The sequence below is a fragment of the Penicillium antarcticum genome (assembly GCF_028974205.1).
Source record: "Penicillium antarcticum strain IBT 31339 chromosome Unknown utg000006l_segment0_segment0, whole genome shotgun sequence".
NCBI lineage: Eukaryota > Fungi > Ascomycota > Eurotiomycetes > Eurotiales > Aspergillaceae > Penicillium > Penicillium antarcticum.
Genome location: NW_026695304.1, coordinates 1,794,807 through 1,813,591, shown reverse-complemented (window position 1 = coordinate 1,813,591; position 18,785 = coordinate 1,794,807). Strand labels below are relative to the sequence as shown.

Below are 18,785 nucleotides of genomic sequence, written 5' to 3'. Positions count from 1 at the left end.
AAAAACATTCTATGTCTATACTCATATCATATCAGATTTTGCTACTTGGTCACACCCACCGTTGATCATTCAAGCAGTTGTCTCTCCGAGACGCATCCATTTCCAACAAACTAATCTAATTAGCCACATGAAAACAATACTGAGATATTCAAACTTACTTTGGTACCCAAGGTCCTCATTGAAGAACATGTTTCGCACCTCATCACCGGATGAAATACCGGTAGCAGGGAAGTAGCCAACAGCGGTAGCACCAAGAGCCAAAGCCATCATAGGCTTAACCTCAGCCAACTCGACAAACTTAGGCTCGATCTTATACCTCTCAGCCATCATCTTCTGATGAATATTCGCAACAGCAAAGTGACCCTGGTGCATAGCCGCTCCACCTCGTTTAATACCAGACCAGCAAGCAATATCACCTGCAGCGTAGTGGTACTCCTTGTTAGGAACATCACCAGCGAACTGAAGACCGGTTGTAATGCGGATGTATCCTTCGGGATCGCACGCTTCATTAGGTAGGTAAGAAGATGTAGGGGTGAACTTGGAGACAGCGTTGATGACATGGTCGGCGTATAATTCCTCACCGTTGGAGAGCTTGAGTGTGAACTTGGCCGGGGCTGAGTCGCTAGCTGCGACTGTTTCCTGGACTCTTACGCCTAGAACTATCTCGATATTTGATTTTTGGAGAAGCTCGAGTGTCTTTGAGCTGAAATCTTCTGGGAGGGGCTCGGATGAAAGTAGGTTTTGGCGGGAGTGGATGAGGGTGACTTTGCCCTGTGGACGGAGCATCTTGAGTTCTGCTGCAATTTCAATGCCGACGGCACCTTAGACAGACTGTTGTTAGTAATGTGTTATAACTAAGTATGGAATAGTACTCACCACCACCAATGACTACAACACCCTGTCCAGCATTCTCAATGGTCTCAACCGAGCCAGCCGTTTCAGCAAGATATGCCTCCCGATTGAACGACTTGGGCGCACTCGGCCATTCTCTCCGTAGACCAGTGGTTGCAATCATATAATCATATCTTTCCTCCAAAATCTTGTGACCATCGTTTTCTGTGCTCTGGTGAATGCGCGCCACTCGCGACTTACAGTCCACGGAGTCTACGCGTCCTTGAATTGTCTTGATGTCCGGGGACTGAAGGGCGGGAATGTCTTCATATTTTTTCCAGAAGTCACTGGCATCTTTGTTGGAACCGAGTGCGAGAGGAACGCCGATCAAGTGGTCTGGTGTATGCTCTATTAGTTTTGTGTCGCGTTTGGTGAGAACTAAAACATACAATATCCATCGCGCTCGTCCACGATGGTGACCTGCACAGGAATCTTCTTCTCAGGTGCGGCTGCGTTGGGGTCCAGGTTGAAGCGACATTTCCGACCATGACACAGATCGATCAGATTCAGAGTCGCGGCCAAACCAGCGTAGGAACCTCCGATGACGAGGACCTTATAGGGTTGTTCTTCGATTCCAGGCATTTTGTGTATATATGGAAAGGTGTCCTGACTGAGTATTCTCACAAATCTTCAGAGCAAGAAAGGAAAGAAAGAAAGAAAAAAAAAAATCCGACAACGGCTGTACATAGGACATCGGATCCTGTCAATCAAATGTCACATCATACCAATACCATACCATACCATACCATGTTATCAGATCCGGTCTCGGGGTCACTTGGCGCCAAGATTACTAACTATGCGTCCTGTTAAAGTATTAACATCTTGGGGTTTGCTCTTCAAGCTACCTACCTCTCCATCTGATATTTATCTTACCCCTCACTCCAAAATGGGCTTCATTGTTGTTCCTGCTACCCTCCCTGACATTCGGGCCATCTACGATGCCTGGTTCGCCGCCTTCAAAGGCCAAGTGATTCTCGATCTCATCTACCCTGGAAGTGATGTCGACGATGAAGCTTTCCGCAAGGTACATGCCGAGGGTACCCTTGGATATTGGCAAGGGCTGAGCATGGAACACACATTCCAATGCATTGATACCGAAACTGGCCGCGTCGCTGGCATGGCGACCTGGCAGGTCTACTGGCGCGAGCGAACCGATGCTGAGCGCATTAAGCCATGGATTGGATGGCTTGACGGAGACCAGCGCAAGCGCGCTGAGGGATTTCTGGGGCTGCTTTGGGAAAAAAGAGAAAAATATGTGGGACCGAAGAAGCATGTTTGTATGTGATCTCAACACAACTTTGCTAGCATGGCGTACTAACCGCTATAGACTGCCATACTGTCGCAGTACACCCCGACTACCAAGGCCGTGGCGTTGGTGCCCAACTTATGCAATGGGGTCTTGAGACATCAGAGAAATTGAATGTCCCGATCTATTTAGAGTCCACCGTGGACGGTGTTCCTTTGTATAACAAGCTTGGTTTCCAGACGCTTGCGGAACCGATTGTATTCAAACCAGAAGTCACTCGGCTTGAAAAGGATATTCAAGCACCATTGATGGTGAAGATGCCCAAGGGCGCGGGCAACGCAACATTTGAGCAATGGGCAGATATCACGCCCTCAACAACTTGAATAGTCTCGATGCGTTAATCACGTAAACTTGTTAGACTAGTACCATTTTGAGAATAGACTGTGCGTTAGACCTGCATACAATTTCTTTACAGCTGTAGCCTCCATATTAGCCCAGGATGCACTATAGCGTTCCTTCGGGCCTCGATGCAAGCCACTCTGCATCGGTGAGTCTTCTGACTTCCTGCCAGGGGCAACACTTACCCGTTTAGAGGACTTGGCTTTTAATGATATACTCATTCCGGAGTCACGCTTTATTCTCCGACAACGCAATCCTTGGTGGATACCATTTCTAGGTGGGATATCGGACCCCATCACTGATGCTTACTAGTAAGGGGGGAAATCCCAATACATGTCGGCAGCCTCCCTCGGGCTCGCGTGCCTAGCCATTCTCAAGGGTCCAAGCGAACAGAGACTTCATGCCAACGCTTGGCGCATTCTAGGCAAGATGATCTTACCATAAAGAATTATCAATCAGGCAGAAGCCTTTTTATCAATCTGGTAATTTGACCCAAACTTGAGCCTGATTCATAGATTATTGATCAAGGCCCGCAAAAACAGAGTGCTCACCTGGACGGAAGTGGCTTGGCCACACCCGGCGGTTCCATTGACTGGTCAAAGCTGACAACAATTGACTTCCCCTAACGACGCCACTAACTGCGTACCCATGGTATGCTTGGGTGTATGACTATGGAGAAAAAGAAAGAGATCAACAGCTACCCGTAGTTTCGTATTTGGAGGCGTCAGCGACGAGGTCGGTTGTAAGTCGGGCCCACCCTGCGCTCATCAGCACATCCGCTTGGCAGTGCCCATCAGCCCCTGGAGTCATCCGAAGTCGACTAACCGAGTCTTCCGCTTGTAACGGTGGGAATGTCATCCCGTGTATTTCGACTGAATTACCAATCTAGAGTGTATATCTCGTAATACGACACGCGTACCTGGTATCATACGCGAATTACGGGTGGGACCGCAGACCTTATCTGATCCGGTGTTATCAGATTGTCGGCCAGCGCCGCCAGCGCGAGCAGGTATACAGGGTGAGCCTTCAACTCTAGCCGAGGACGATCCTGATACATCTTGGCGATATTTCACTCACAGGAGCACGAAACTATGATCCGACATCGGCTAGACTCATGCAAGTTCTCAAACCCCCTGTCGAGTATATTTGTTTTGTAGTCAGCCGGTGAAACATGCGTTGTCATTGTCAACGATTTTCACGCAATTCAGATCCAACATGCGTGTTTCTTCCATTGTCTCCGTCCTATCTGGGCTGCACGCTACTTCCTGTGTGGCGGCTGACGACAGCTGGCCCTGGCAAACCTACAAGTCCAGCGCTTTTGAGCCTCCCAACCTCAAGATCACCAAGTCTGGACCTACCGCTCCTGGCTACCTGTTCTTCGATCAATCATGGGATGCCCATCAGTACAGTGTATTTATGATGTCGGATGAGAATGAACTCATATGGCAGAGTCCGTTTGGTGATCTGAAGGACTTCCGTGTGCAGATGCTGGATGGAAAGCCGGTCTTGACCTACTTCAATGGCATTGGTATTCCTGAGCCATTTGGCTGGGGATACGGTATCATCCAAGTTTTCGACCAGTCTTACCAGAGCATCTACAATGTTTCGCTTCTTTGCGATAACTACACTGCCGTTGGTACCGTTGACAGCTCGAGCTTTGTCTCTTGGCTCGACATTCACGAGAGCACCATGACCTCAGACAACACTATGCTTTTGACCGGCTACAACGTGACTCGGGCTGATTTGAGCTCTGTCGGTGGCCCCAAGCATGGCTGGATTGCTGACTCGCTCTTCTATGAGATCGACGTTAAGACCAATGACATCTTGTTCCGCTGGAGTGCTAAGGATCACGTTGATCAAATTAGCTTGGAGGATGTGCAGCCTTTCTACCCGATCAATGACTGGGGATATAACAGCAGTGCGCCATATGGCTACTTCCACATCAACTCGGTTGAGAAGTTCCAGGATGGTAGTTTCCTCATCTCATCTCGCTACTACTGCTCCTTGTTCAAGATTGCCAAGGATGGAACTGTTGACTGGACCCTTCAGGTGAGCCTTACATAATTTCTGACATTTGAAGACTTGCCCTTGTGCTAATATATGTTTCATAGGGCCAAACTGGCGGCGATTTCTCCCTAGACGGAGTCAACTTTGCCTACCAGCACGACGCACGTATTCAGGAAGAAACTGAAGACAAATTAATCATCAGCATCTTCGACAACGCCAACTCCGACGTCGAAAACGGCACCGACCACACCGAAGGTATTTTCATGAATGTCAACATGGATAAAAAGAAGGTCACTCCCTTCCGTCTCCTGGATGACTCGAGTGACGAGATCTTTTCCGTCTCCATGGGAGCTGTGCAAGCATTGCCTGGAGACCATGTTCTGATCGGTTACGGCTCCAACCCGAAGTTCAAGGAGTATAATGCGGATGGCTCCCCTGTTATGACAGTTCAGTTTGGCGAGGATGGTGTGGTTTCCAGCTACCGGGCTTATCGTCACCCCTGGGTTGGCATTCCTAACACGGCTCCTGATGCATTCGCTTGCAACGACGCTTCTCACAATACTACTAATGTCTACATGAGTTGGAATGGTGCAACTGAGGTTAAGGAGTGGAAGGTCTTTGGGGGCATTACTCAGAGTGGTCTTCCCCCGGTCGGAGTGGCGCCGAAGACCGGCTTTGAGACCAGGGCCTCTGTCAAGGGAGGTCTTAAGTATGTCCGCGTTGAGGCTCATGGACGTGGTATTACTACAGGAGTCTCGAAGACCGTGCATGTTCAGGCTCAGTGCTAAGCAAGTCTGAGAAACAACAATCATGTACTATAAGCTCATCGGGGTTGAAAGAAGTGTGCAGAAGAAGATGGCGGTGTGCTACATAATTAGAGTCAAATGACTTGTGATACATAAGATGCATTTAAGACTAAATTTCATTCACTGGGAATATATCTCAATTGAATACTTTGAACGTGGATGTCAAACATTGAAACTTTATAGTTGGGATTTTTCTTTCTTGTTCCCCTGAATCATTATATGTTCCCACTACCCTCTCTCATCTACTAATTAATTGGCAAATGATATGCTCGTACATGCACAGCATCTGGGCTTTTCATTTAGAACACAGTTCCCTTCACCTGTTTGAAGTCCTTAACCTTAATGTCACGCCACATCGCAGCACAACCCCAGGCAAGAGCCAGCATACACACACTGGTAATAAGCATGTAACGCTGCGCGTCTCCATAGGCATGGGCGATAGCATTTCTCTCCAGGCTTCCGAAAGGATAAGACAGCTGGACATTGATGTTTGAGTAGACCGACGCCACATTGACTTCCGACGGCAAGTATTTCGCCAAAGCCCTGGGGAATTCGCTAGTCCAAATTGCTGCAGACACGGTACCTCCAATCGCACTTCCAATGCTACTGAAAAGGTTCAAGATAGCAAGCACGACAGCGATGTGCTGGTGATCAGAAGGTGCCATCATAGCGAGCTCGCCACAGATGACTGTAGTACCACCTGCAAAGGCGACGAAGATTTGAGTCATGCAGATATATCCAATGCCCGCATCGGGTTGACGGAACTTGATCATTAGACCAACTCCAAGAATCATGAGAGGGAATGAGAAGTAGACTGCCAACCATTTGAAGCGACCAGTCCAGCGAATCAGATATCCGACGAGCAGACACCACAGGCAGGATCCAACTCGGTAAATGGCGGAGACATAACTGGCTTCAGTGACATCTAGACCCCAGACGACCTGAAGCATGGAGCCGAAGTAACTGCCCCAAACCATGGAGTTGAAGAACTCAAATACAAACATCAGTCCACCGAAGAAGACAGTTCGGTCCATCAGTAGCTTGAATGGGATGAAGGTCACTGGAGCCCAGAATCTTTCATAGAGGGCGAACACAATGAGCAGAACTCCTCCAAAGATGATCATACAGATAATCATGGCGGAGCGCCATTGGTCCTTTTGGTAGGACCACAGGCTGAACGGAAGAAGAAACAATGCCATACCACCAGCGAGAAGGAGGATTCCAAGCATGTCGACTTCAATAAGATATTTTTTGACCGATTGCAGGGTCAAAGGACTGCGGTTTGACTGGAGCAGGCCCATCTTCTTGGCCTTCTGGTGGTTCCAGAAAAACAGGATGCATAGTGGTGAGACCACAACCGGAACGATGATGGTAAAAATCCCGAATCCCCATCGCCAGCCAGGTCCTTCCAGGACACTCTGCGAAATGGGACCGCCAATCCATGTTGTGATAATGTAGGGCGAGGTGGCAAAAGACAGCATCAGGGCTCGATTCTTCAGTGTCGATGTGTCGGCGATGAAGACAGTCAAACAATAGCTGACTCCTTGGGATCTAGACAAAGTACAAGTTAGTTAAGAACGTTGAAATTTTCTATTCCATCGATCACTTACCCCACGGAAGAGAATACCTGTGCAGCGGCGTAGGTCTGCACATTGTTGCATGCAGCCATCATGATGAAACCAACCACCCAGATGAACAACGTCAAACTGATACCCTGAGGACGGCCCCATGTGTCCAGGATCTTTGCCAGTGGGATTTTACTCAGACCACCGATAATATTAGCCATAATACTGGTGGCCGCAGTCAAAGAGTGGAGGGAGAAGGCACTGGTCACATAAGGGTTCAAGGATCGGATGACAACCTCCTGGATGGAGGTGACAAAGTAGATGAACCAGATACTGCATAGGAACAATCAATAAGCCAAGCTTTGAGAGACGTTGAGATCAGTTCAACTCACATTGCATATGCCAAGATAAGATGCCCCTTGGTCCACACCTTGGTAGCCGCCTGGATACCCTTCACACCAGCCTGAGCCTCCTGATCGAGGGAATCCTGATCGGATGTATCGCCATTTGTAGCAGGAACAGTACCTCCAGCTTCCTGGGTGGTATGAATCTGCTCACCCTGCTTCTCAGATGGATTAAGAAGGTCAGCTGCCATCTTGCGGTCGATCTGCCTACCAGTCAAGTGCGTGGAGAGATGTTCAATGGTCTGGACACAAAATTGACCACGATGCGACGATCAGACTTATATATTCCGAGTGTTGCATCAGCCGATATCGGGCGTAAAGATTCTTCAAGGAAGATTAAGCGAAAAAAAAAATATAGTAACGAGGCCAAGACAGGACTGAAGGTGAAAATTCTCCCGTTCGTCAAGGGTGGCACGAGGTACGACTTGGCGCATCTGGCGCGACTCGCGGATCTCTCGTCCGACTACCTAGACACCAGAGGGGCAGGGTTCATATCTACTTTTTGACCAATGTAGCGTTAGCGCTCGCGCTCGGGCTTCTCCGTTGGCTTTCTTGGACTGGACGGAGCTTTGGTTCCATTTGGAGTGGCATATCAGATCGGCTATATTCGGGGCTACACTTTTTGCCTTCTGATTGAGACAAGCTCCTTGGCATACCGAGACTAGCCCGCGAGTTAAATTAATTCCTTGTTGTGCGACTTTTCTTCGTTCAAGCGCCGTTCAACGCCTGTTTCCAGTATTGCAAAAACGCCGTTACGGTACCGTAACGTCCCGGGTGTAGTTTGGCGGAACGGCCAAAAATAAACATGCAACGTTACTTATGTTGGTCGACGAAAAGAAGCTAAGGGCGATGTGAAAAGTCTCTTGGTTCTAGCGTATGCACTTCTCCTAATGTGGGTATAGGCTCTCGTTTGGCCAAGAAAGATATCTGTGAATCACATCATATTTCCGCGGACAGCGGACAGCAGACAGCTGCTGTAGAGCTTCTCCAATTATTGCTATTATTTTTTGTCCAGACACATGAGGCGCTGGGCTCTGCCAAAATCTGAGTTCAACATGACTTTGGATTACTGCTTTGTCGAAAACAAACAATGGCAACAAATGACTTTATGAATGCCATTGTTAGCTAAGTTCTCTTAGTCGAGGATTGCCTTCTTTGTTCCAGAAATCCATCTACCTTAACATGTACATCTTAGAATGTCTGGCACCGTTCCTTTGCAGCATGCAGTGGTCGTTATCTTCCAGAAACCTTCCATCGTGGCAATCAAGCATTCACTGTTCACTGATAATCCAACGTCTGGAGCAACATGTAAGAATCCGCAAGATACATCAGCGAGTGTACTCACTTCAAAAACCAGTCGTAAGCTCAGTTTCTCAGCATTGAGCGGAAGGGCTTGTTGCATTCACGATAATTCAGAACAAACTCATTACTAAGGCAGAGATTATCTGCCGATATGCAGATCCATTAGACCTGTTTGTTCGAGCCACGTGTCTAGGAATAGTATCGACAGATGCAATTTCAGCAGATATGCCCGTATAATCAGACTTGAGCTGACCGAGTTGAGAGACGTAAATGTGTTGGACAATATCCACACTGCAAAACGACAGAAACTCGCTGGGGCCATGGAAGACATTCTGTGTACTTCCCTTTTATATTTTATCACCGATAATTTTCTTCATTGCCATGCCAGTCCGACTAAATATTTGAGTCCCTCAGATAGCGTCATCAAATGTATAAATCAGTTTCCTTAGAATAGCATAGCCTTCAAAATCTTTTAATGAAATATTAACTGCTTTAGCCACCATACCCGTAGAGAATAATAATAGCCCTGTAGACGTAGTGAATGGTTAATTTGGGCCAATCACCCCACTGGTAGACTCAGAGTACAGCCTGAGTCTGGTCTCTAAGCTCATATTTTTCTGGGCAAGCTAATATTTCAAAGATGCTGGTGGCTGGCATAACCACATACCATTTCATAGGCTGTCGCACAACTGGCGTCATGGTTTATTTTACGCCCCTTCACAAATTCTGGATGATTAATCCGAGATATTTGAGAACAGGCAAAAAAAGACGGATCCAAGCAGGGGGGACAACAACAAACAGAACGGTCCACTTGATCCAAGACCTGTAATTAGCGAATATGATAATACTTCTCAGCATTGTATAAGAACGAATAGCCCGAGCTTCAATCGGGAAGGTGGACGTAATATCTCATGTGTGACTCGATCTATAAGAAAACTAATGAAGCAGTGACTAATAGTCCACCTGCTAGGTGTTGAAATTGTGATATAGTTCACGTAGCATAAAGACATGATCGTTTCAATCCGCGCAAAATGTGGGGAAATATATCTAAAAAGACTCAAATAGCATGGACACAGTTGGATAATGCGTCAAAAATTTAAAGAGCTATGACCGAATACTGCGACTGAGAAACTAGATTCTATCTTTACACCATTCTGTATATTTGACCTTGGTATTGGGGCCAAAAGAGCTATTTCGCTTTCTTCCGGCTGGTGCTTGTTCATCACTTGGCATCTGCGATATATCACTGTCTTTAGTTGCAGTGTTTGGCGAATTTGTTGACACCGGTGGCAACACATGCTCCGTTGCAGCACTGAGTACCAAGAGTGCAAGCGTTGCCAGCTGAAATAGGATTTCAAGTTAGCATGTCGCTTCATAGCTTTGCATTTAAATTTAAATGAGAGGCCCTGGGTTATTAGGGTAACATACTGGCTTTGCAACGCTTCTCAATGATGCTGTCTGCCAAAGCAGCCTCGGGATCGGCAACAGCAGCTGCGATGGTGATAGCTGCAAAAATAGCGACAAGAACGATGTTGAAGACCTTCATTTCGATTGCGAGTATGATGTATGATTGCGGTCGGAATCGTAACAAATGATGATGAGTTGTAATATCATCAGCCAAACATGACCCTATTTATATTTCTCCAGTTGGCCCTTCATCGTAAAGTCATAAGATGTATCCGAGATCGGCTCAGAATTGCTTGTCAGGTTTATCTGATCGTACTATCTGATCGTATATGCGAATGGTGGCCCCCGAGTTATCCCCTTTAAGGCGCTGACAGCAATACGCTGCAGGAAGCTTGGCACCAATCATCAACCTGGAGACCTGTAAAGTGAGACAACTTTGGGGGCCGAAGTCAATTAATCATGGATTCCGGCTTACGCTCCTTCCGATGGATGGCCAGGAAAATTCAGTAATAGTTAGCGAAGAGAGTAGACCATTGGGCTTGCTATAGCTTTGGAATTAAGACCGAACGTTCGTCGAAGAAATTACATGCTTTTGCAGAATGAGGTAGTGATCTTCATTTATTGGTCACACACAAAACGTGTCGTGGTGGGGAAGATCAGGTACGGCGCTCATTAAGCTGGAGAGAAATCAAGAGCGCCTATAGATACGTCACGGAATCTCTTCTTTCTTAAGAAAAGTCCCAGTTGGGGATGCAGGAGGAGCATTGTAGTCGTATGATCTTGATCTTTTACTTTGGGGGTCAGCCCTGTCGCGCATGGTGCGCATCTAGGCACAGCCCGAAACAATCGATTTTATCTTGCGTCAACTAATGATAGATTTATTTGCCCGGCGGTTTGAGATCACGTATATGCACTGATGAAGACTTCGAAAAACATGATGAGTTTGCTAGTGCTGAAAGTATGCTGTGGTGATGTTGCAGACACGTAAAAGGTATAGTGTGTGTGTAAACGGTGGACCTGTGAAATGCCTCTTTAAATGAGTTCTACTGTTATCAACGCCCGCCAGCTTCTCTGAGTCTATAGTAACTATTCCTTTTCTCTATTAAGGCTCTTGAGGTCGGCTTACCCGTAGTATCGTCCCTCGGCCCCACGCCCAACACAACTAGGCAAGATTGCAACGTACCAGAAAGAGAAGCGAACAATGCCAAGGCTAGATCACAATGAACGGCATAGCTATCACACCGTCAAAACTTGCTAAGCTCCTAGGCGTGATCTTTGACCACGAGCTACGACAGAAAGAATACGTGCAGCAGGTAATCAAGCAAGCTACTCACGTCAAAATTGCCTACGGGGCCTGTAGCATCTCCGCCCGGAGCAAATGCGCCAGCTGTATAAGGCGTGTGTTGCACCGGTTGTCGAATACGCATCGACGGTCTGGCACGACCCGCTTCGAGATAAGATGCACCTGCGACACCTACGCACGGTGCAACGAGCAGCGTTGATCCGGATTTTCTCTGCCTTCCGGACCGTGGCAACGTCCACGCTCAAAGTCGAGGCACATGTACTGCCAACCCATATTCGCCTACGCCATCGCGCCCAAACCACCATCGCCAAACTCCGTACTCTACCAGGGAAGCACCCGGTATGGGACACCTTGCCGATACGCTTCTGTCGAAACTCAGCTAACGCGTCTGTTTGTCTCTAGGCACGTATGGAGTCGTTTACAAGACCCGTGAACTAAACCATTTTTGCCGTATTGTTGCTCTGAAGAAAATTAGACTGGAGGCTGAAGATGAGGGTGTTCCTAGTACCACCATCCGCGAGATTTCGTTGCTCGAGGAAATGTAGGACCTCAACATTGTCCAATTGCTCGACATTGTCTATGCCGATGGCCACAATTTCTACCTCGTCATAAAATTTCTCGATCTCGATTTCAAGAAATACATAGAAGCCCTACCGGTGAGCGAGGGTGGTCGTGGTAAGCCTCTTCCCGATGAGTCTACGTCGATGGCAACCTTAGGACTGGGCGATAATATAGTCAAGAAGTTTATGGCCCAACTAGTTGAGGGTACTCGCTACTACTATAGTCACTGTATCTTGCACTGTGATTTAAAGCCTCAGAACTTGCTTTTTGGCCGTGATGGTAACCTAAAACTCGCCGATTTTGGTCTAGCAAGAGCCTTCGGTGTCCCGCTACGGACTTGCACCTATGAGGTAAGCCCCAGTATTCTTGAAATGGGCTACGTCTCAGTTCACCGACGCTCACCGTGGTATCGCTACCCCTAATTCTGCTCGGGAGCCGCTACTATTCTACTGGTGTCGATATATAGTCCGTCGACGCAAGTTTCGCCGAGATTTACAACTGCAAGCCATTGTTTCCTAGTGACTCGGACATCGACGAGATCTTCAAGATTTTACGATAGATCCTTCTTTCCACTGAGTAATAGGCCAATTACTAAGCATGTCATTCGTTATATAGTGTCCTCGGCACCCTCGACAAAGATTTTGGCCCGACGTCACTTTATTTCCCGATTACAAAGCCACTTATCCCAAGTGGAAGCTCCCTGATTCTTCAATTTTCCCCATATAGCCAGCTGGTCTCGAGCTGCAGGAGGCCCTTCTCGAGTACGACGCGTCCACCGGCTTTCAACGAAGCAGGCCTACATGCACCCCTACTTCGTGAAGGGCAGCTCAGTTTACTCGGGCTGTCTCAACCGCAACGGTCATCAATACAACTGGCCTGTCAATCCTCCGACGTAATTCCCCCGACTAACCTTATTCAAATCGCGTCGCAAGACTGCACATAATGCCGCCTGACATGATGTTCATTTTTTTCTATTCTCGACGCAAGCCGTTTGTTAAGAGGTCGGGCATGGTAAATGTGCTTCTAAGGACAAAAAGAATCCAAGACCAACCCATTTGCATCAATACCTGAGGCGTTAACGAAACGCCTTATTTACACCTCGCATAATCTGTTGGAAAATAAATGATGAGTTACATAGTATACAGCTTACACATACATGCTTGTTGGCATGGAGCATCATGGGAAGTTATATTGAGTAATGAATGGCACCTCATCTTCAACGGCGCAATTGTGAAGAAAAACATCTGAAATCCGTCACATCTTCTGCATTCCAAGCCACCCCCTGTACTCTGACGAGGGAAAGAAATAAAAGATAGATTGAATAAATAGGAGATTGTAGAAAATTTAATCGAAATATCTGATCATATCTCTAAGTTCAAAAAATTGCGTCGATGTAGGACGAAGCTTCAACGAGTTTCACTGGTCGGCGCAAGCGACCTCGTTGCACAGCTCTACAGAGGTTAATCACCGTTGGGCCGCACTTGGATGTGGTGACTAGAACAAGGAGCATGTGCCGGTCACTGCTAATTGAACACCTCCAGCGCACAAAAGAGCCTCAGTCTAAGAGAGTGATGAAGAATTCCATGCCTGTACGTCGCTACATGGGCCTTCTTGGCGCACAGTCTCCCCAGCAGGCAACTTGGTGACGATTTTAGGACCACAAGAGCCTATATTATATTGCAAATCTTTCAAGTTGCTATGATAAACCACCCACTTTCCCCGCGAGACAACAGACATAAAGTCAACAACCCTCTCGGCGTTCAAGATCAGCATTACAAAGCCTTTGAGCCAGGAAAAAAAGTTCAATTCGATAGAATTCCCTTCCTGACCTTAGCCGCACCCTAAACTTGCTGTATGTTAGACATACATTGCGCCATTTCATGGTCGAATCTTCAGCCTCGATACGATAATGCAAGGCCCTAGGTCCGAGGGTATTTTGCTACAAGAAGACAATCAAGCCCCGAGGTCAAACGAAAGTCGCCAAGTATGACATAGCAATACCCCAGTCGTAGTTTTACCGCTTGACTTCCATGCATCACAGCCAATGGCATCCCTTGTGCATAACTGATAGGTATCAAAAAGATCTTTTCGTTTATAATAATTGCCTGGGCGCAAAGAAATCGCTTCATGTTGTAATCCAAACCCTACTAGAGTCAGCATTCTTCTAGTTCCTTGATCTCATGACTTACGCAAAGACCAAGTTCCTCCAAAACAAGGAACGCCAGCTGCTCAGCCTTGGCAGAGCCATAGAGTCTGCCACCGAGCTTGTCGATGATATAGTTTTCTCCACTTGTCGCAAGCCCAACGGACCATGCGGTCAATTCATGTCCCAAGGCCCTTGCCTTTGGGGTGAGACAAATTTGGCTTACCAAAAGCGCAGTTTCGAGGACATCATGCCGTGGACGAGAGATTCCGATCTATCGGCCGTGCAATACACATTAGTGACATTCTATTTTTCCTATTGAGCGAAGCAAAGAGATACCATTGGAGCAGGTTTGATGACTCGTCTGCGGCCTCTGTGGTCCACGCTGGTGAAAGAATTGCTCGCAGTACGCATTGAGAGTGATTAATCCAGCGCTCGATGAAAGACTAGTGCTAGGAAATGAGGTTTGCATTTTCTTGTTTATGTGACGGGCGATCAATCGTCCAGATACCAATGACTGATAATTTCAAGGACAACCATCCACCATGAAGTGGCTTAAAAATACAGTGGAAATCAAGACTTTTCCTGGGAACGAGAGGCTGGAGGGATCAAATATGGAGGACCGAATAAGACCGATTTAGATTAAGGAGATCAGCGCCGGCCAATTAAAACGCAAGGTCACATACTATGGGTCTTTTCTCATTTCGTGCAATTTTGCCGATCATTCGATCGGTTGATTTGTCCAATGCACTTGTATGTCTAGCTGATGCAGGTGCGAGGGGGAAAAAAAGAAAGCAAGTGTTCTTGCGGTTTGTATTGGTCAGGCGATCTTGAGGTATTTTTCTTCAAGGCTACGGAGGCGTGCCGCATCCTTTTTAAGTTTTATCGATCTGGTCGCCAGACGCTATTACTGACTGAGCTCTGCTGGTGAGTGGCGAATCTTGGCGTGGATGGGCAGAAAGACCAATAGTACTCATTGAGCCCAACTCACTATAAATTCCAATAGGGTCAGGCGTTAAACGGGCGCCAACAAGCAAGTGTTCCCCAACGTAAGAAATTAAATGCTTGCTCTCAAGCCAATCTTCCCCGCAGGCACATAGATCAAAACCCATTTCTCGTGCAAGTTGTAAGAAGTGCCTTGGCCTGAACATCTAACCGAATCATCCTGTTGTACGAATACGAGGCCGGCGCTACTACGTCGGCCATCAGTAGATTGATACCTGACTTATGGCCCGCGCCATATGGTTGCCGCTGGTGTCTCTTCGTGCTCTGCGTGCGTGTACGTCGGCGCCGGTGAGATATAGACTGAGAAGATCAGAATCAGTTTGCTGACCAGATTTTGACTGCTATCAGGTCGGGGTGTCTGCTCAGCAGTTGTCGTTGAAAGGATGTCGACAGGCTCTGATTGACACACATGAGGCTTCACAATTAGGCCTCGTCAAGTTCCACCGTCAGCCGGTATAGACGCAACGTATTATGGTTTACATGGGTTTGGTATACGGTGATAGATGGCTACCCAATGAGCAGCACGTCCAAATCCTAGCTCTGCTAGTCGTTGATGAGGGCTTCTCTATCATTGCGAGGAGGGTGCCCTCAAGAAGGTTAGACACGATCGATCCCCGGAGTCAATAATGTTAAGGTATATTATAGAGCAATAATTGTATTGATAATTTCGGAAAATCACAAGCACATTGGCTGAGTAATTTACTACTGCAAACGACTTCTGGGGGTCCTGCAACATACTCAATAGAAAAGGGGCTAGTGTGTTTGGGAGTGAAGTCAAGGAAACTTTGAGGAAAATGAAAAGATGAAATTGAATTCGAGCGCGTCTGTCCATAATTCATAGGCAATCACAATGTTGAATGGTAATGCTACGTTAAAAGAGGGTGTCAAAGTCCAGTAATACGATCACTGGCTTTCCAGCTTCCAAAATGTCTCCCGAGAGACGAGTGCCAGCGTTACGGCCTGTTGGCCCGCCAGTAAAATGCTTTCAACACTTAAATCTGCACTGTCAGGCAGTTCAGAAGACCCTATTGGATGTCAGAATATCGAAATAAATGTCAAGGTCAGATGACATACAATTCCATTGCTCTCACAGCATGCCGCCTGGTTGTTGCACGTATCGAGTAGAGCTATAAATGATGAGTGGTATGTAGAAACTCAGGAAGTCAAAGACTTACGAACACACAGCGCAGGCAGAATGTTAATGTTCAGGATTCCATTGGTGAGACTGGTGCAACATTTATTGGCCTGATCTGTAGTACACTGGGACTCGCTTCCACCAGTTGGGACAGCGATGACTGTGCCAATGGCAGCGAGGAACGTGATGGCGGGAACGAAATGCATTCTGAAGACGACGAAAAGTGTCCTTGTAGGAAATTGTTTGGAAGTCCGTGTAATTGTAGAGAGCGATCAAGATGCTTGAATATTTTAATTGAACGAGAAGAAGGAATTCAGTCTTCTTATATAGATTTTTGGTCTCACAGAATCCCTGTTGTTACGAAGACATCAGGCCATTCTAGACGGTGAGCCAGTCGGTCTAAAGCACCTCAATTGAACATTGTCTCGATACGAAGCTCCATGTGATATGAATCTAGTATCTTTGACCTCAGGCAACCTTGCAAGCAAAGACGCGGGTAAGACCAGGTGCAGAGGGCATTTGCCACCTGAGACCTAGTTCTTTCTGTTCATTTTCCGTCTTTCATGAACATAATGAATAATTGTCGGATTGTAGTATCAGTAAGAACAACAAACCAGGCACAATTGGTCATCTAAGTCTCAACTCGTACGTGCCACAAACGCGTTTCAGTACAGGAACGGGGCCCGGAAGAAAACAGGCCGTGGCAAATTTTGCCTTGTCTGACATCAATGAAGGCTTTTCCTTCCTTGATTTATGACCATGGTGTGCATAGCGGCATCTTGGCTGCATTTGAGGTGCCATCGCGGAGGGGCAAGATCCTGTGAAGATGCCAATAGCCAAATGGCTTCATCATTTCTTTCTTTGCTCAAACACTTGAAGAACTTTCGAGGCATTGATTATTTGAGAAGCCAGTAAAAGTTTACTTTGCGTTTAGCACTGACCCACAAAGCAGCTTTGAGGAGAGAATGAACGGAAACATTTCAATTGAAATATTGTAGAACCCATCCCTATATGCAAATTACCGATGAGATTAGCCTACGTGGTGTTTCAGAAGTATTATCTTTTTGAGCATGTTTTTTGGGTGCGAAAACGTAATGATGAGACCTGGTTCTTCAGACCAAGATCCGTATTATGTAGAAAGGATCACATATGCTGCAACAATCCTAGTCAGTTGACACAAAGCAGCTAGATCCAGATGCGTTTTTAATGGGTGGAGTCTATACTAAAAGAGGGTTTCAGGGCTGTAGGTGCGGGGATATCCGAAGGTTTCAAAAGTACTGCAAGCGAAGCGCTGCCAAATCTGGAGCACAATGGGATTATTCGGATACTTTATTCTCAAATCGGCCTATCAATACTGAAAATAAAATATACATTCACTTTGCGGTTTAAATGGTTTAGATAGTCAAGTATGAGCAGAAGTACGTCAAGAGAAGCGTTCTGTAGCATTCCGAGCGGGCTTTTCGGGAGGCGGGGCGGCGAACTGCATTTCGGGTCTAGGCGCTGATAGAATCATCCTGCATTATATCACGGCGCCTATCATCAAGCATGCAAAATATCATTCTCCGCTATTAGTGTGTTTAATCATGCGTGATGTGACAACGGCTTTTCGAGGAACAAGTCTGACTAGCAGAACCACTGTTGACTGCGTGAAAGGATGAAAGCACTCAAGATGCTGATGAACCCGTGATCCTAGGGGCTGAGCCGAGCTGATTATAGAGGCGAAAGCGAACAATCAGTGTATTATCGAAATAGCAACTATCACGGTCTTTGTGCTATCATGAAAGATGCTATATGCTGCCTAGTTGCACACCCCGTATCTCACCCTAGAAGGACTGATAGAACAGATCGTGATTTCGAGATTGTGCAGTGTCACCTTCTGGAGTCAGTTCGCATCGGTTCTGTTCGGCAATCGCGTGGTAGCAATGATGTCTTGCTTTCATCCTTTTCTGTGCAGCCCCTCTGTGTTTCAATGATGATTCATTGAGATATTTAGAAGGGACAATAACGAGCAACATTTTTTCTTTCATTTGCCAATTCTGAGCTTTGTGTAGGCGAAAATCTTGCAAGTCTCTTTCCCCTGAGTTGCCGACTATGAACTCCAAATTTGTCACCGAGAAATACCGTTACACGTATGCTACAACCTTCCGGGGCGAGTCGACCATTACAGATGGTATCATGAAGTTCGATTGCGACACCCAGGAGTCCAGTCTTTGGGCGCGTCAGGGTCACTCGCCCGGCGCGCCGATTTTCGTCGCTGACCCAGATGGCGTGAGCGAAGATGACGGCGTCCTCCTCAGTGTTGTTCTTGATGGCATGACTTGCAAGAGCAATCTGCTCTGTCTAGATGCTGGCAAGCTGGCTGAACTTGGCAGGGCGGATGTCAAGGGTGCTGTTGTCTTCGGTTTCCATGGAAAGCACGTTCCAGTTGTCGGTCTGCCTACTGGTGAGTACTAAATTCTTATGATTCTTCCTTGTGTTCGGGTCGTGATTCAGAATGTATATTTCATATTTGGTAAATGCTGCTTGTCTCATTTTAATTAATTGTTCACTTGTTAGGGTCGAGCACTAGTATGTTACCTGAGGAAGGTGACTAAAAGCGCTGTAGGTTAGC

The 18,785-nt window shown here is 46.9% G+C and overlaps 9 protein-coding genes across 9 annotated transcripts; 4 read left to right on the top strand and 5 right to left on the bottom strand.

The window, feature by feature from the left end:
- Positions 1 to 69: 69 nt before the first annotated feature.
- N7508_006760 (uncharacterized protein) lies at positions 70 to 1,473 on the bottom strand (the record flags this gene model as incomplete). Its single annotated transcript, XM_058464826.1, has 4 exons — positions 70 to 110; positions 159 to 821; positions 877 to 1,227; positions 1,281 to 1,473. The coding sequence occupies 4 exons, from the start codon at positions 1,471 to 1,473 to the stop codon at positions 70 to 72; spliced, it is 1,248 nt and encodes a 415-aa protein (XP_058318679.1).
- Positions 1,474 to 1,777: 304 nt separating this feature from the next.
- Positions 1,778 to 2,520, top strand: N7508_006759 (GNAT family N-acetyltransferase; the record flags this gene model as incomplete). The annotated part of the gene is made up of 2 exons (XM_058464825.1): positions 1,778 to 2,168; positions 2,219 to 2,520. 2 exons carry the CDS (start codon positions 1,778 to 1,780, stop codon positions 2,518 to 2,520), a joined length of 693 nt encoding a protein of 230 aa, XP_058318678.1.
- A 1,231-nt stretch (positions 2,521 to 3,751) lies between these two features.
- N7508_006758 (arylsulfotransferase family protein) lies at positions 3,752 to 5,331 on the top strand (the record flags this gene model as incomplete). The annotated part of the gene is made up of 2 exons (XM_058464824.1): positions 3,752 to 4,585; positions 4,648 to 5,331. 2 exons carry the CDS (start codon positions 3,752 to 3,754, stop codon positions 5,329 to 5,331), a joined length of 1,518 nt encoding a protein of 505 aa, XP_058318677.1.
- Positions 5,332 to 5,648: 317 nt separating this feature from the next.
- On the bottom strand, positions 5,649 to 7,509 carry N7508_006757 (uncharacterized protein; the record flags this gene model as incomplete). The annotated part of the gene is made up of 3 exons (XM_058464823.1): positions 5,649 to 6,900; positions 6,960 to 7,247; positions 7,307 to 7,509. The coding sequence occupies 3 exons, from the start codon at positions 7,507 to 7,509 to the stop codon at positions 5,649 to 5,651; spliced, it is 1,743 nt and encodes a 580-aa protein (XP_058318676.1).
- A 2,363-nt stretch (positions 7,510 to 9,872) lies between these two features.
- Positions 9,873 to 10,166, bottom strand: N7508_006756 (uncharacterized protein; the record flags this gene model as incomplete). The annotated part of the gene is made up of 2 exons (XM_058464822.1): positions 9,873 to 9,961; positions 10,049 to 10,166. The coding sequence occupies 2 exons, from the start codon at positions 10,164 to 10,166 to the stop codon at positions 9,873 to 9,875; spliced, it is 207 nt and encodes a 68-aa protein (XP_058318675.1).
- Positions 10,167 to 11,247: 1,081 nt separating this feature from the next.
- On the top strand, positions 11,248 to 12,450 carry N7508_006755 (CMGC/CDK/CDC2 protein kinase; the record flags this gene model as incomplete). The annotated part of the gene is made up of 4 exons (XM_058464821.1): positions 11,248 to 11,340; positions 11,388 to 11,669; positions 11,876 to 12,241; positions 12,358 to 12,450. The coding sequence occupies 4 exons, from the start codon at positions 11,248 to 11,250 to the stop codon at positions 12,448 to 12,450; spliced, it is 834 nt and encodes a 277-aa protein (XP_058318674.1).
- A 1,594-nt stretch (positions 12,451 to 14,044) lies between these two features.
- On the bottom strand, positions 14,045 to 14,283 carry N7508_006754 (uncharacterized protein; the record flags this gene model as incomplete). The annotated part of the gene is made up of 2 exons (XM_058464820.1): positions 14,045 to 14,228; positions 14,261 to 14,283. 2 exons carry the CDS (start codon positions 14,281 to 14,283, stop codon positions 14,045 to 14,047), a joined length of 207 nt encoding a protein of 68 aa, XP_058318673.1.
- Positions 14,284 to 16,031: 1,748 nt separating this feature from the next.
- On the bottom strand, positions 16,032 to 16,380 carry N7508_006753 (uncharacterized protein; the record flags this gene model as incomplete). The annotated part of the gene is made up of 3 exons (XM_058464819.1): positions 16,032 to 16,064; positions 16,114 to 16,166; positions 16,215 to 16,380. The coding sequence occupies 3 exons, from the start codon at positions 16,378 to 16,380 to the stop codon at positions 16,032 to 16,034; spliced, it is 252 nt and encodes an 83-aa protein (XP_058318672.1).
- A 1,885-nt stretch (positions 16,381 to 18,265) lies between these two features.
- Positions 18,266 to 18,628, top strand: N7508_006752 (uncharacterized protein; the record flags this gene model as incomplete). The annotated part of the gene is made up of 1 exon (XM_058464818.1): positions 18,266 to 18,628. One exon carries the CDS (start codon positions 18,266 to 18,268, stop codon positions 18,626 to 18,628), a length of 363 nt encoding a protein of 120 aa, XP_058318671.1.
- Between the last annotated feature and the right edge of the window lie 157 nt (positions 18,629 to 18,785).